At 40.7% G+C, this 13,917-nt stretch overlaps 1 protein-coding gene across 5 annotated transcripts in view; it reads left to right on the top strand.

The window, feature by feature from the left end:
* Positions 1–3,432: 3,432 nt before the first annotated feature.
* RUFY1 (RUN and FYVE domain containing 1) overlaps positions 3,433–13,917 on the top strand; it is a 39,402-nt gene continuing 28,917 nt past the window's right edge. Inside the window, exons 1-2 of one of the 5 annotated variants that reach the window (XM_060240364.1) lie at positions 3,433–3,760; positions 13,357–13,527. In XM_060240364.1, coding sequence (XP_060096347.1) covers positions 3,490–3,760; positions 13,357–13,527 — 442 coding nt within the window. In that variant the 5' untranslated portion in view covers positions 3,433–3,489. Of the gene's footprint in view, positions 3,761–12,366; positions 12,426–13,353; positions 13,528–13,917 lie in introns of those variants that run through there. The other 4 variants (XM_060240363.1, XM_060240366.1, XM_060240367.1 and 1 more) reach the window with 4 other exon arrangements.

Below are 13,917 nucleotides of genomic sequence, written 5' to 3'. Positions count from 1 at the left end.
TGAAGGGCTGTCTTAGAGGATAGTGTGGAATTGTTTTCTGTGGCCCCAGAAGGCAGGACCAGAACCAATGGGTTGAAATTAAATCAAAAGAGTTTCCGGCTTCCTGACCGTTAGAGGGGTTCCTCAGTGGAACAGGCTTCCTCGGGCAGTGGTGGGCTCTCCTTCTTTGGAGGTTTTTAAACAGAGGCTAGATGGCCATCTGACAGCAATGAAGATCCTGTGAATTTAGGGGGAGGTATTTGTGAGTTTTCTGCATTGTGAAGGGCGTTGGACTAGAGGTCCCTTCCAACTCTTTGATTCTATGATACTAATAGCCCAATTTGATTAATGAAAGAATAATATAAAGGTTACCCAATCAATTCAAAGCCATGATGTAATCAATCGGTATTCAATTAATTAATTAATTCATTATCTCCTATACAGAACTATTTGGGGGACCCACTATGTGATCTAATGGTGTATTTATTCTGAACCAATGCAAATATCATAAGGATCCATCAGGATTCATGGTCTGGAACCATGCATTTGCTCCATGGTGTTGTCACAAAGTCGTGGAGCAAGCTATGCCCATGGACATATCTTATGGTGTTTTTTATGGTATGTTTGGGTGACTGAATGCAAAAACTCTGAGGATCCAAGAGGATCTGTGCTTCAGAACCATCTTTTGGCAGAATGGTGTCATCATGAACTCGTAGATTCAAGACATTCCTGATGTAAACCATGACCATGGGCATGATATGTGATATGATGGGGGTATTGGGGTGATCCAATGCAAAAACCCCAAAGATCAATGAGGATCCATGGTAAAACATGTTTTTACAGCATGGCTTCTCAAAGAGAGTGTGGATGTATGATTTCTATGGTGCAAGTTGTGCCATGGATATGATATGTGATTTGATGGTGATGTTGTGGTGACTCCAAGTAAAACCCCAGAGGATCCATGGGGATTCATGTTTCTAAACCATGTTTTGGCTCCATGGTGTTGCCACGAAGGTGTGGGATCATGATTTCTGGGGTGCAAGGTCAGCCCATGGACATGATATGTGATTGGATGGTGAGCTTGTGGTGATGCAAAGCAAAAATCATGAGGATCCGTGAGAAAATATGCTTCAAAGCCGTGTTTTGGCTCCCTGGTGTTGTCACAAAGGCATGCATCCGTGATTTCTGTGGTGTAAGCTGTGTGGTGGCCCAAAGCAAAAATCATTAGGATTCATGGTCTGGAACCATTTTTTTGCTCCATGGTGTTGCCGCAAAGTAGAGTATCCATGTTCTCTGTGTTGCAAACTCTGCCCATAAACAGGATGTGTGATTTAATGGTGATGTTGGGGTAAGCCAAAGCACAAAGCCATGAATCCATGATTTCTGTGGTGTAAGCTTTGCCCATGGACATGATATGTGATTTGATTGTGAATGTGGCTTTACCCAAAGCAAAAACCATGAGGAACCATGAGGATCTGTGCTTTGGAACTATGTTTTTGCAGAATGGTATCACCATGAAGCCGTGGATTTGTGATTTCTTTGGTGCAGGCTTTACACATGGCCATGATATTTGATTTGATGGTGAACTTGGGTGAATCCAAAGCAAAAATCATAAGGATCCATGAGGATGCCTGGTTCAGAACCTTGTTTTTCCTATGTGGTGTTGCCACAAAGACAGGTAACACCATGTAGAAATCTGTGATTTCTGAGGTAGGAGCACTACCCATGGATGATCTGTGATCTGATGGTGAGCTTGGAGTGACCCACAGCAAAAATCATGAGGCAGCATTCAGATCCATGTTCCAGAATCTTAGTTCTGCTTGATAGTGTCACCACAAAGTTGTGGATCAGTGATTTCTGTGGTGCAAGTTCTGCCCATGGACATGATATGTGATTGGATGGTGAACTTGGGGGAATCCAAAGCAAAAATCATGATGATCCATGATGATCCATGGTTCAAAACCAAGGTTTTGGTTCATGGTGCTGCCATGAAGCCGTGGATCCACGATTTCTGTGGTGCAAACTCTGCCCATGGATGTGATATGTGATTGGATAGTGAGCTTGGGGGATCCAAAGCAAAAATCATTGGAATCCATGAGGATCCATGGTTCAAAACCAAGTTTTTGGTCTATGGTGCTGCCACAAAGCCGTGGATCCATGTTTTCTGTAGTGCAAACTCTTCCCATGAATATGATATGTGATTGGATGGTGAGCTTGGGGGATCCAAAGCAAAAATCATTGGAATCCATGAGGATCCGTGGTCCAAAACCAAGTTTTTGGTCCATGGTGCTGCCACAAAGCTGTGGATCCACGATTTCTGTGGTGCAAACTCTGCCCATGGATGTGATATGTGATTGGATAGTGAGCTTGGGGGATCCAAAGCAAAAATCATTGTAATCCATGAGGATCCGTGGTTCAAAACCAAGTTTTTGATCCATGATGTTGCCATGAAGCTGTGGATGCACGATTTCTGTGGTGCAAACTCTGCCCATGGACACGATATAAGAACTGATGGTGAGCTTTGGGGGATCCAATTCAAAAATCATGAGGATCTGTGGTTCAAAACCAAGTTTTTGGTCTATGGTGCTGCCATGAATCCGTGGATCAGTGATTTCTGTGGTGTAAACTCTGCCCATGGACATGATATAAGAACTGATGGTGAGCTTGGGGGGATCCAATGCAAAAATCATGAGGATCCGTGGTTTGGAAACATGTTTTTCCAATGTTGTGGCGCCACAGATTCATGGAGGCATGATTTTTCTAGTGCTACCTATAGTCTAAGTTTTTGTGGTCCTGCCTATAGACAGACAGGATCTACAGAATAACAGTGGTTTGATTTCATTTCAATGTAAAAATCATATGAATTCATGAAGATCCGTGTAGATCCGACTTTTACTCATACCCGGAAACGACTGGTGCTTGCACAGGGACTACCTTTAACCTTTTTTTAAAATGTTGAAAATGTTTTCTTAATTTGTATATTGAAAGTTTTGTTTAATCTCTATTCCTTTCCCCCCACCCCAGTCTCTATTTCCCCTCCTCACTCCGAGTCCGACCCCTCAACTCGTCATGCAAGACACAGTTCTTAAGTCTTTAAGGATCCGCTAGATTCTTGTTTTACTTTGCTACTATTAGAGACTTACAGGTGCAATCCTAGCAGATCTACTCAGAATTCATCTAAAGTCTGCTCAATGAGACTTACTCCCAGGAAAGCGTTTTTAGGAGAGCACTGTCACTGACTTTATTCGAAAGTAAATCCCGTACAGTTCAGTGAGGTTTACTGCAATTTGAATCAAATAATAGTATTTTAAATAAAATAAACAGGCGACTATGAGGACGTTTTAAGAGTTCAGACCTGTAACTGTTCTAAAAGGGGAGACACGCGGTTACTAGTAGATTTAATAAAGGCAATTCTGCCGAGCTGTAAATTGCGGAGCAGGACAACAGAAGAGGAAGTTGGTGTCTTAACGCGATTGCTTCTCCTGACTAGTGTCATATGACACGGTAAAGATGGCTGAAGGGGAGAATTACAAAGTATCTGCTGCGGAGCAGAAGGAAGACTTTGAAGTCATTGACAGGACCCAGATCCCCTGCATGTCTGAGCTGAAAAGCGATGGCAAGGAGAGAACGGGCGAAGACTCTCAGTGGTCTGCTCCTATCTTCTCATTTGCCAAGAAAGCATCGGAAAACTTAGCAGCGAGCTATGGAAATGCTTTGAAGTCTGCAGCCTTGGTAGGACTCATACCCAAACCAGTCAGCAATGACAGCACAGCCAAACTAAGTATGGTTATGTTTTTGCTTGTACTGTGTAATTATAATTTGGGCTATAAGAAGCAAGTGGCATTTCTGGTGGCCAAAGAGACATTGGGTACTTTGTATATCTGAAAAGAAAATTCTGTAGTAGGTTTTCTTAATATAATATGCTTAATTTCTAGAGTTCATGTGGCATATCTTTTCCTTGACTAGGAAACCCAGCTACTAAATTTCACACTGTGAGGACTGGTTATGGGTATCTTTTGGTATAGAAAAGGCATTCTGCACATGCTTAGTTGTGTTATTCTTCACGTGTTCCAGACCTGAGTCTTGGCCTTAAAAGTAAAGAACTAAGGTGTAGTGGACCCAAATTAAAACTAGCCCTAGTAATATATTCATTAAGACAGCAGGGCTGAATTGACAGTTTTCATCCTTTCCACCCCTGGGATTATGTCTTGAACTTGTTTTGCCTGTTACTAACTTCTTGTGGAAAGCTATGTACTGATGAAGATTTATGAATGCTTTGGTTGCACAGATTAATTGATAATGAGATTAACATATGAGAATACTTTGTAGAAATTTGGCATAACATTAAAAATTCTGAATCTGGCCAACCAAAGCTGCAGTCCTAAAAAAAACAATTTCCTTGGATTGTCCCATTAGGTAAAATTAGGCTTAATTCTGAATAGACTTGCCCAGGATGCTCCCCAAATGTCTATAAGAATGCATTTTGAAATGCTGTGTAAAACTGATGTCAGTTATAGTTGCTTGCTATTTATTATGAACCTATTAAATGAACCTATTAAACATATGATACAGAGGGAGAGGTGTGATGCAATAGTTCTCCATGCTCTTTCAATAACTTTGTTCTAAGCCAGGGGTGACCCAAACTGGCTCAGGAGCCACATGTGGCTCTTTCACACATGTTGTGTGGCTCTCGGAGCCCCTACCACCCTGTCAGCTGGCTTGGAGAAGACATTTGTCTCTTTAAGTAACTTCTCCAAGCCAAGCCAGCCAGCTGCTTGGATAATGCATTCAAAATTAAAGTTGCTTTCATTCTACCTTTCCCTCTGCTTGTCTTTTTTCCTTCCTTCCTGTCTTGTGTCTCTCAAACATCTGATGTTTATTCTATGTGGCTGTTATGTTAAGCAAGTTTGGCCACTCCTGTTCTAAGCTATCATAATAAATGTCCTTGCCCCTTTACTAGTTAAGTAACCGGGTGGGGGGGGGGGGCGTTTCCAAGCCTAATTACTTGAAGCTTCTTCTATATCCAAGCTTTGGAATGCTGTGAAACAAGTATTGCTCTGGTTGACCCCAAATTCAATTTAACTCAAAGCTCCATTTGCAAGAACAGCCTAATTAAGTTCAACAGATATACAAGAACAGAAAAGCATACCTTGCACATGTTGGTGTGTGGTTTTTATCAGGACTTGGTCTGCACTGAACAGAAAAGTGCATGTTGCTGTGTGGGTTTTGTCAGGACTTGGTCTGCACTGATTTCAGTATGCACTTATGCGAGACGCCAGATTAGGAGTATTCTGGAATTCATATGGTCAGCATACTCCCCAGGGAGAAATCTTATGCAAAACCAGGGCTTTGTTTGTAGAACAAGCCCAGCAGGAACTAATTTGCCTATTAGGCCACACCCCCAATATCACCATTGTTTTACATAGGGGGGTTTTTTTGTAGAAAAAGCCCAGCAGGGACTGATTTGCATATTAGGCCACTCTCTCTGACACAGAGCCAGCCGGAACTGTGTTCCTGTGCATTCCTGCTCAAAAAAAAGCCCTGTGCAAAACACCATACAATATACCTTATTTTTGTGTGTATGACTTCACACATTTCTGATTTATTACTGAAGTATCAAACCAACAGATGGGGAATGTTAAATAGCGGGTTCGATGCATGAGGAGGCTTAGTTGCAGTTGATCACAGCTCTTTATTAGCGATTACAGCATGGTAATAGGCAGACTAAGACTACTAAACTGGGCCAATAGGACTAACCATATCCAAAGTTCCCATGCTAGAATGCCATTGGGTCATTTGAACCAGCAGGGGGCTAGTGATTGGACCAGGGAAGCAGAGATTTGAATCCTGCTTCCCATTGTTCCCATGTCCCCAAGCTCAGTCCTAAGGCTCCAACTGACAATCCACGTGAAACACAGAGTCACACATACACAACATTGAATATGCTTCTCAGGCTTCTAAAAATGTGTAACTGGTGCAAAAAGGGCTGTGTACTTGAATGAAAAACTTGTGTGGGTGTTAAGTGCCATCAAGTTGCTTCTGATTTATGGCAGTCTTTTGAATTAATGACCTCCAAAGCATTCTGTTGTTAACAGACTTGCTCAGGTCATGCAAACTGAGGGCCCTGGCGTCCTTGACTGGGTCAATCCAATTTATGTTGTGTCTTTGTCTTTTCCTGCTGCCTTCAACTTTTCCTTATTGTCTTTTCCCAGTGAGTTTTGTCTTCTCATAATTGGACTGAAGTACATTAGTTTCAGTTTGATTGTTTTAGCTTCTAGGGATAGTTCAGGCTGGGTTTGAATAAGCCCTTGGAACAGAAGGAGATATTTGTACCAGTGCCCCCAAAATATGGGGTACTCTGGATTTACCCTTTTTGTTGATTTTTAGCCAACTGCATTTTCTCTTGGTAGAACACTTTCACTAAAACCAGATTGCACATCCCTTTTGGGCTGGGCCCATGTGATTTCAGTGATTGTGTATGGAGCTGAGCATTGGTGTTTAATATAGTAATAACACTTTTTAAGAAGGTACGTATACATATCAAAGAGACAGTCGTGTCTCAGAATCTGCAATTTTACTTGAACAGAGAAAGAGTTCACCTAATCAAATATATCAATTGAAGTTGTAAATTTTTCATATGTGCTATATTCCATGCTGTGATGTAGCCATCTTCTGTTATCTAGTATCTAGTAACAAGTCTTTAGTGTTTAACAGACTTGTTTGGATTATGGCTGTTCAGTTAGCTTGTACCATATTTTGAAGCACTTTCTCCAGACTCATTTAGGATATAAATGAAAGCTAAAATATTTTCCTATAACTTTTATTAAGGTTGCTAGGTCTGATTCAGGAAATATCTTGGGACTTTGAGGGTAGAGATAGGAGACTTCGGGGGATAGAGACAGGAGCAAGGTTGGAACGAGCACAATCAATCTTTTTTTGGTAGAAAAAGCCCAGCAGGAGTTCATTTGCATATTGGGCCACATTGCCTGGCCTGGGGACATGTGGCTGTCACATGGAGGGTCAGGCCAGCCGGAGCTCTGGCCAACCCAGGCGGAGCGCCATTCCTGTGGGCTCCTGCTGAAAAAAAGCCCTGAGCACAACTGAAGTCCGAAGGGAGTCCTGGCCATCACAATTAAAGAAGAAGATGAAGATATTGGATTTATATCCCACTTTAGATTCTGAATCTCAGAGTCTCAGAGTGGTCACAATCTCCTTTACCTTCCCCCATACACACAGCAGACACCCTGTGAGGTAGGTGGAGCTGAGAGAGCTCTTACAGCAGCTGCCCTTTCAAGGACAACTCCTATGAGAGCTATGGCTGACCCAAGACCATTCCAGCTGCAAGTGGAGGAATGGGGAATCAAACCCGGTTCTCCCAGATAAGAGTCTGCGCACTTAACTACTACACCAAACTGGGACCACACTCCTTTTAAATGCCTTCCCTTCATTGAAAATAATGGAGGATGGGGGTACCTTCCTGTGGGGCTCATAGAATTGGACCCCCTGGTCCAATCTTTTTTGGAGGGTTTTTTTGAGGAGGCATCAGATGCTGTGCTGAAAAGTTTTTAGCCTCTACCTCAAAAAACAGCTCCCCCTCAGATACCCGCTGATGGAGTCTCCATTATACCCTATGGCAGGGGTGGTCAGACTTGCCTGCATAAGAGCCACATAAAATAAACATCAGATATTTGCGAGCTGCAAGACATGAACATCAAATGTTGGAAGGAAGGAAAAGAGATGAGGTGGAGAGGTGGAAAGAAAGCAACTTTAAATGCATTCTCCAAGCCAATGGCTGGCTTGGCGAAGTGATTTAAAGAGAGAAAAGCCATTTCCAAGTTGGCTGACGGGGCAGTAGGGGCTTCGAGAGCCACACAATACATGCGAAAGAGCTACATGTGGCTCCCGAGCCACAGTTTGGCCACCCCGCACTATGGGAACCAGTCTCCATAGGTATAATCTACTGCCCAGTGGAAATTCAACCCCCTCCCTCATTTCTGATAACCCTGAAGCAGGGAGAGGGCCTCCAAACCAGGGGAGCCCCTGCCCAACTGGGGATTATCAACCCTAACTTTTGTGCTATTCTCATGTGCGCCCTTGGAAGTAAGATCCTTTTTTAATTTTTTTAATTTTTTTTCATAATTAATATATTTTATTTTATTGAATGTAATCCAATACAAGGGGAACATAGAGAACACAGGGAAAATAAATAACAGAAATATAAATCTAACATACAAGAATCCAATTGTGATCATTGGATGCATATAACAAACCATTTACAAAAACAATACATAATATGCTAGGTATTAAGAATTAAGAAAAAGCCTACAATTCATTCTTAGGCAAAAAGGAAATATTCCCAAAGAATTCCAAAACCAGGACCGAAAGTAAATAATAATCTATAGCTAAATCAGTATCATTTTCTAAGAAAGAGTTATCCATTGTCTTACCCATTACATACTGGTCCCATAACTTCATACCACATTTCAATCATGGCAGTATGTGGGGGTTTCCAATTTTTAGCAATCGTCATACGAGCTATCACCAACATTGTCGAGATTAAAGATTTCTGATCTTTACTCATCAATTTATCAGGCCAGATATCAAATAAAAGAAGTTTAAAATCTACTGGAATGGTTAAATCAAATATAAGTTTTATTTGCTCTACCACTTTATTCCAAAAGTTTGACAGCGTTGGACATTCCCACCACATATGATACGGGGAGCCTTTAGTTTTACAATTCCTCCAACAATCTGGACTTGAGACCCTAGAGATTTTACTCATAGTGACAGGGTTTAAATACCAAAGTGAATACATTTTTAAAAATTGGATATGAATACCAATGCTTTTAGCCTTAATGGAAGGGGAGTTCCACGTCCTTTCCCAATCACTTTCCTCTAGCCTTTGAGGTAGCATTAAATTGCAGTGTTTAATATACGAGGGTGGATATGAAGACAGTCAAATAATTATATATTTTAGAAACCTTTCTTACTAAGTAAGATCCAATGACATGTTATTTTTGTTTCCATCTAAGGTTCTAGTCCTTTTTACACATACTAGATACTTAGTAAATTCCACTGGATACAGCAGTTTATATCTGAGTAAATACACATTGGTTTGAACTTCATATACGGTATATTTAAAATCTGGGAAGCAATAGCATTTGATTTTTTTTTTCAGTGTTAAAAAGTTCTTTAAACTTAAGAATTGTCCACTGTATATATAAGGTAGTACTTTTAAATCCCTAATGTGTGTACTCAGAATTAATCAGAAATTATCTCCAAAAATAAAGCTGTACTAGCTTTATTAAGCTGTATAATAAATAAAATCAAGCTGTAATAAAATAATTAAAGCTGTAATAGCTTTATGTAAGCTCTAATTTGTAATAGCTAAACATGCAATTAAATGAGACTCTCAAGGTCCAGGAGAGTTGGGGGTGTGAAGACATGGGATGGAGATGGTCATTGTCAACAATACGATGCCACATATGGGGAAACCCAGAAGTGACTTCACAGTGTCAACAGTGGCTTTTTTTTTATCCTGCCATCCACTGGAGTGGTGGCAGGCAAGGCCTGCTGGGGGTGGGAGATACTCTTGCCAGCAGATGCATGACATCCCTTAGAACTGAAATTGCTAATTTTCTAGAACAGTTCAGTGGAGCTACTAGGATCAGGATGTTTGTGATACTGGAGATTTGAAAATTTATTAATTGCAAGAGGACTTATTTCTAAATAATTGTGCTTAGATCTTAAAATGCAGTTCTTTGCACTTGTCTGGGAGTAAACACTGTGAACTTGGTGGGACCTACAAATGTGTAGACATGCATAGCCTTACCCTGCATATCTAACATAGGAATCCAGTGGAACGCTGAAGACTAATACAATTTATTCCAGCATAAGCTTTTCTGACTTTCAAAACCTTATGCTGAAATGCAGTGTTGGTCTGTAAAGTATCATTTGATGTCTGTTTTATTTTGCTGGTACAGACTAACATGGGTACAAATACAAAATAATATAAGATAATACAATATAAGAACATGGCAATAGACAATTACAGCCACAATTCCTAAAATTCCGGACTGAACTAATCCTTCATTAATGACTCAACTTACAGTACAATCTATGCTTTTTAATTACCCGATAACAATACCTAGCAACCTTGCATGAAACGGAATCATAATTGTCAGCCAATAAAAACTTCATCACTTAACATGGGTACACATTTGAAATTATGACCGCACACTAGGCCTCAATTTTTTATTTTTTCTATTTTTACAGTGTTTTCTTTAGACTTTTTCCTCCCAAAGATTAGTTACTTAACCATCATGGAAATCAACTGTTAAAAACTGCAAAATTCACATAACTTTCAGAATGTCTTGTTACAAAAACATCAGAAATTGGAGTAATCTCTGCAGTGCTTTACTTTTCTTTGTTACACAGTGTATACTAGTGGCAAAATGCCTCTGCGCTTTGTATACTAGCGGCAAAATGCCTCTGCACTTTGCAGCCAGCAGGTGTTGTATCTGACCTTGCTTGTAGCAAATTAAATGGAAGCACTTCCAAATTCAAACGAAGTAACTTGCTATTTAAAGGGCTATCTGTAATATATTTGGTTATACACTGGAAGTGAAATTAGGAAGTATAGATAACTAGTAGCAAAAACACACTTTAAAGGTAAGGTTGCCTCACAGGGCCAGTTCTTTTGAAATTACAATTTATATCCAAACAAGAAGATCAGTTCCCCTGGAGAAAATGGCAACTTCAGAGGATAGACTCTGTGGAATCACATCCCCACTGAGTTCTCTCCCTTCCCCAAACTTCACCTTTCCCCAAATCTTCAGGAATTTCCCCAGCTGGTAATTTTCTTCAGGTCATTAAAACCCAAAGAATTGTTTGGAAACACTTCATTAATAAAATGGCTGTAGCCTGTCTGCAACTATAATTTGTGAACCAAGCGTATTCTAGTGATATTATCAGGACTGAACACTATTGATGATCAGGAAGAAATAAGAAATTGTAACTGCAGTGGTAGGATAGCGAGATAAGGTGCCATCCATGTGACCATGAGTATAGGTCAGTTTCTTTTGCCATTTTATACAGTTTAGAAAATGTTAAAAATGTCCCTTCAACTCGTTTTAGGGTAACTATTTCGGAGATGGGTAGGAGGGATATACTTTAGACTGTGAGCCAAAATATGATTTTTGTGATTATGTAAGAGCAACTAAGCAGTAATCCAATTTAGAAAAAAGAATTCTAGGGATGCATTTGCACACATGCACACACCCCTTTTGGCAGGCTTCATGTGCCCCCTCTCTTCACATGAAGTTATCGGTACAGCACAATTCCCACACCCAATTCCCTGGGAACGCAATAGGAAAGCACGACCTGTGAAATGTTTGCATTGTATCTGAAGAAGTGTGTGCACACACTGATGTTTATACCGTCAATAAAACTTTGTTGGGCTCAAAGGTGCCACTGGATTCTAACTTTATTCTGTTGCTCTGCAACTATTAAAACAGGGAAGCTATACCGGATAGGTGGTGAGAAACGCTATTTCTAGGACAATAAGCTAATTGCCACCATGAACAAACTTAGTTTTAAGCAGTAGCAGCGCAAAGGGTAGTTAGTCTTTGTGTTTGTTTGTTTTTTAAATAAACAAACTTTTATTAAGAAGTCTTTGTGCTTAGCATGTGAGGTTCCTAGCTCCAGAAGAGTATCTTGTAATCCTTACAGCTGTCACGTGGGATAGGTAACAACTCTAGGAGGAAACGGCTCGAATGCATTGAAAAGAGTTAGCCACCCAGTAACTCATGCACTTAGCCCTTGCTTCATAGATCACTATTAAATTCTGGTGCATAAAGGGTGACACTGAAAATGTGCTTGCGGTTTAAGTGGAGAGCAGACAGGCACACAATGAAGGCTATTCAGAGGACAGCAGGAGAAAGGAAGGTGCGACTCAGTGTGTCATATAAAGCTGAAAAATCCCAACGTGTAGCGCAATCCTGAATACTTTAAGTAGAGATAATTGCCTAGTAACAACATTTAAGAGAGCGACAATGAAAGAAGGATAAATGTAAGGCCCTTATTTCCATGGCAAAAGACGAGGAGGAAACTTCCGCATAAGAACTACCGCCAGCCAGGAAAAATGGCGCCGCGCCACTCTCCCCTCCGTGTTTACAACACGACGCCTTTCAGCGCCAGCCTCTTTTTCCCTCGAGCTAATTAGGATCGGGGTAGGGGTGGAACTTGAAGGCTTTTTCTAAGCTTTCGGAGTAGGAGAGGACAGATCAGCAAGTGTGGCCAATCCCGGGACCCTGGAGTTTGTGCATCTGCTGATTTCATTGGTTTTGCACGAAGTGCGTCAGCGACTGGATAGCCTTGGTCCAATGAGGAGCCTCTCTTTGAAGGCAGAGTAGGAGGGAAGTGTTGCTCTAGTAATGCAGGTGAAGGTGAGAAACCAATGGGGAATAAAGGGGGAGGGGGGATGGATGTTGAAGACTCGGGTCGCCTCAGTGCAGGGGTGTGGGGGAAAGACGAGTCTCTCTAGGGATTCGTCTTCGGGATGTGTTGATCAAACAAATTTATGTATGTGTATGCATGTATGAGAAACAGTGTGCGGTATCATTGAGAACAGGAGGCTGCCAGAGGGGAAGATATACCCTAAGGAAGCCAGTTACTCTAATTGCCCCTGCCAACCTACTAACTAGAGTTTTCAATCGCTTCTTTTCCCTGAGGTGCCTCTTGTCTCTTAAGATTATCTTTCCTTGGATCTTACACCGGTTGCCTTAGCTTCCAATTGCAAAACGTGGTTCATACGGGATCTGCCCCTTGCAAAGATGCAAATGTTTCCCCTTGAGTCTGAATGGCAGGCTTTCTCCCCCTCCTCCTCCTGACTGTTCTGCATGTGTTTGCAGAGAGATGGGGACTGAAATGGTATTAAAATGCTGTACCAACATAGGTTTTTTCTTCTGCATTTAACAATCAGATAGAACTTATAATTCAGTTTTAAGGGTCTTGTAGAAACTGAAGCTCGTATAGTGAGTTGCTTAAGTTCTGTGGATGCCCCATATGTATACATAGTCAGTGGACCAAATCACAACATATACAGTATATTATTCTATAATTTTGTATGCACTTGCTGTATAAATAGTAATACATGAATAGTATTATTAATACAGGGCATTTATCACTTTGGCTCTTCTGAGATGATGCCAATTCCTTACGCTTTCAATATTGTTCAAAGCCTAACTTGTTTGTTTTTAAGCATATGTGTTAGCTATGGAGTCTGGTAGGTTGAGAAATAAATTGCTAACCTAAGGATAAAACTTACAAATCTACTTTTCTTTTTTTCTTTCTTGAATCTCTAAATATGTTTAGCAGCCAAATACCACACAATGGAGGAACGTTCAAATCTCATGAACATGATGAAGCTGAGCATTAAAGTCTTAATCCAATCAGCTCTAAGTTTGGGTAGGACTTTGGATTCTGACTTCCCTCCTCTGCAACAGTTTTTTGTGGTGATGGAACACTGCCTAAAGCATGGACTTAAAGGTGAGCTTCTTGAGTTTTTTTCCCTACCTATAAAACCAGTATTGGTTTTTCCTGGGTGTAAATTCAGATATTAAAATGTTCACAGTAGTTTGTCTCCCACTAAAGGAGTGCTTAAGTATGTCCTTCAGAAGTTTCAGTAACTGTTCCATAAGAACATACTTAAGGGACATAAAAGGTGAAGAGAATGATATGGTCTCTTTCTCCTTACTAAAGAAACAAGTAAAACTAGTTAATATATTTGTTCACTGGATCAGCTGTTTGAGTGGATCTAGTTCTAGAATGCTGTGAAACAGAAACAGAGCAAAGTTCAATAGCATTGTAGCATTATCACATGTGATGAAGGGGGATCCCTGAATAATTAATGAATACCCCTATGATAATGAATAAAAG

This window comes from Heteronotia binoei, chromosome 5 (assembly GCF_032191835.1).
Source record: "Heteronotia binoei isolate CCM8104 ecotype False Entrance Well chromosome 5, APGP_CSIRO_Hbin_v1, whole genome shotgun sequence".
NCBI lineage: Eukaryota > Metazoa > Chordata > Lepidosauria > Squamata > Gekkonidae > Heteronotia > Heteronotia binoei.
Note: the sequence above shows the minus strand (reverse complement) of the source record. Positions and strands in the feature narration are given on the sequence as shown.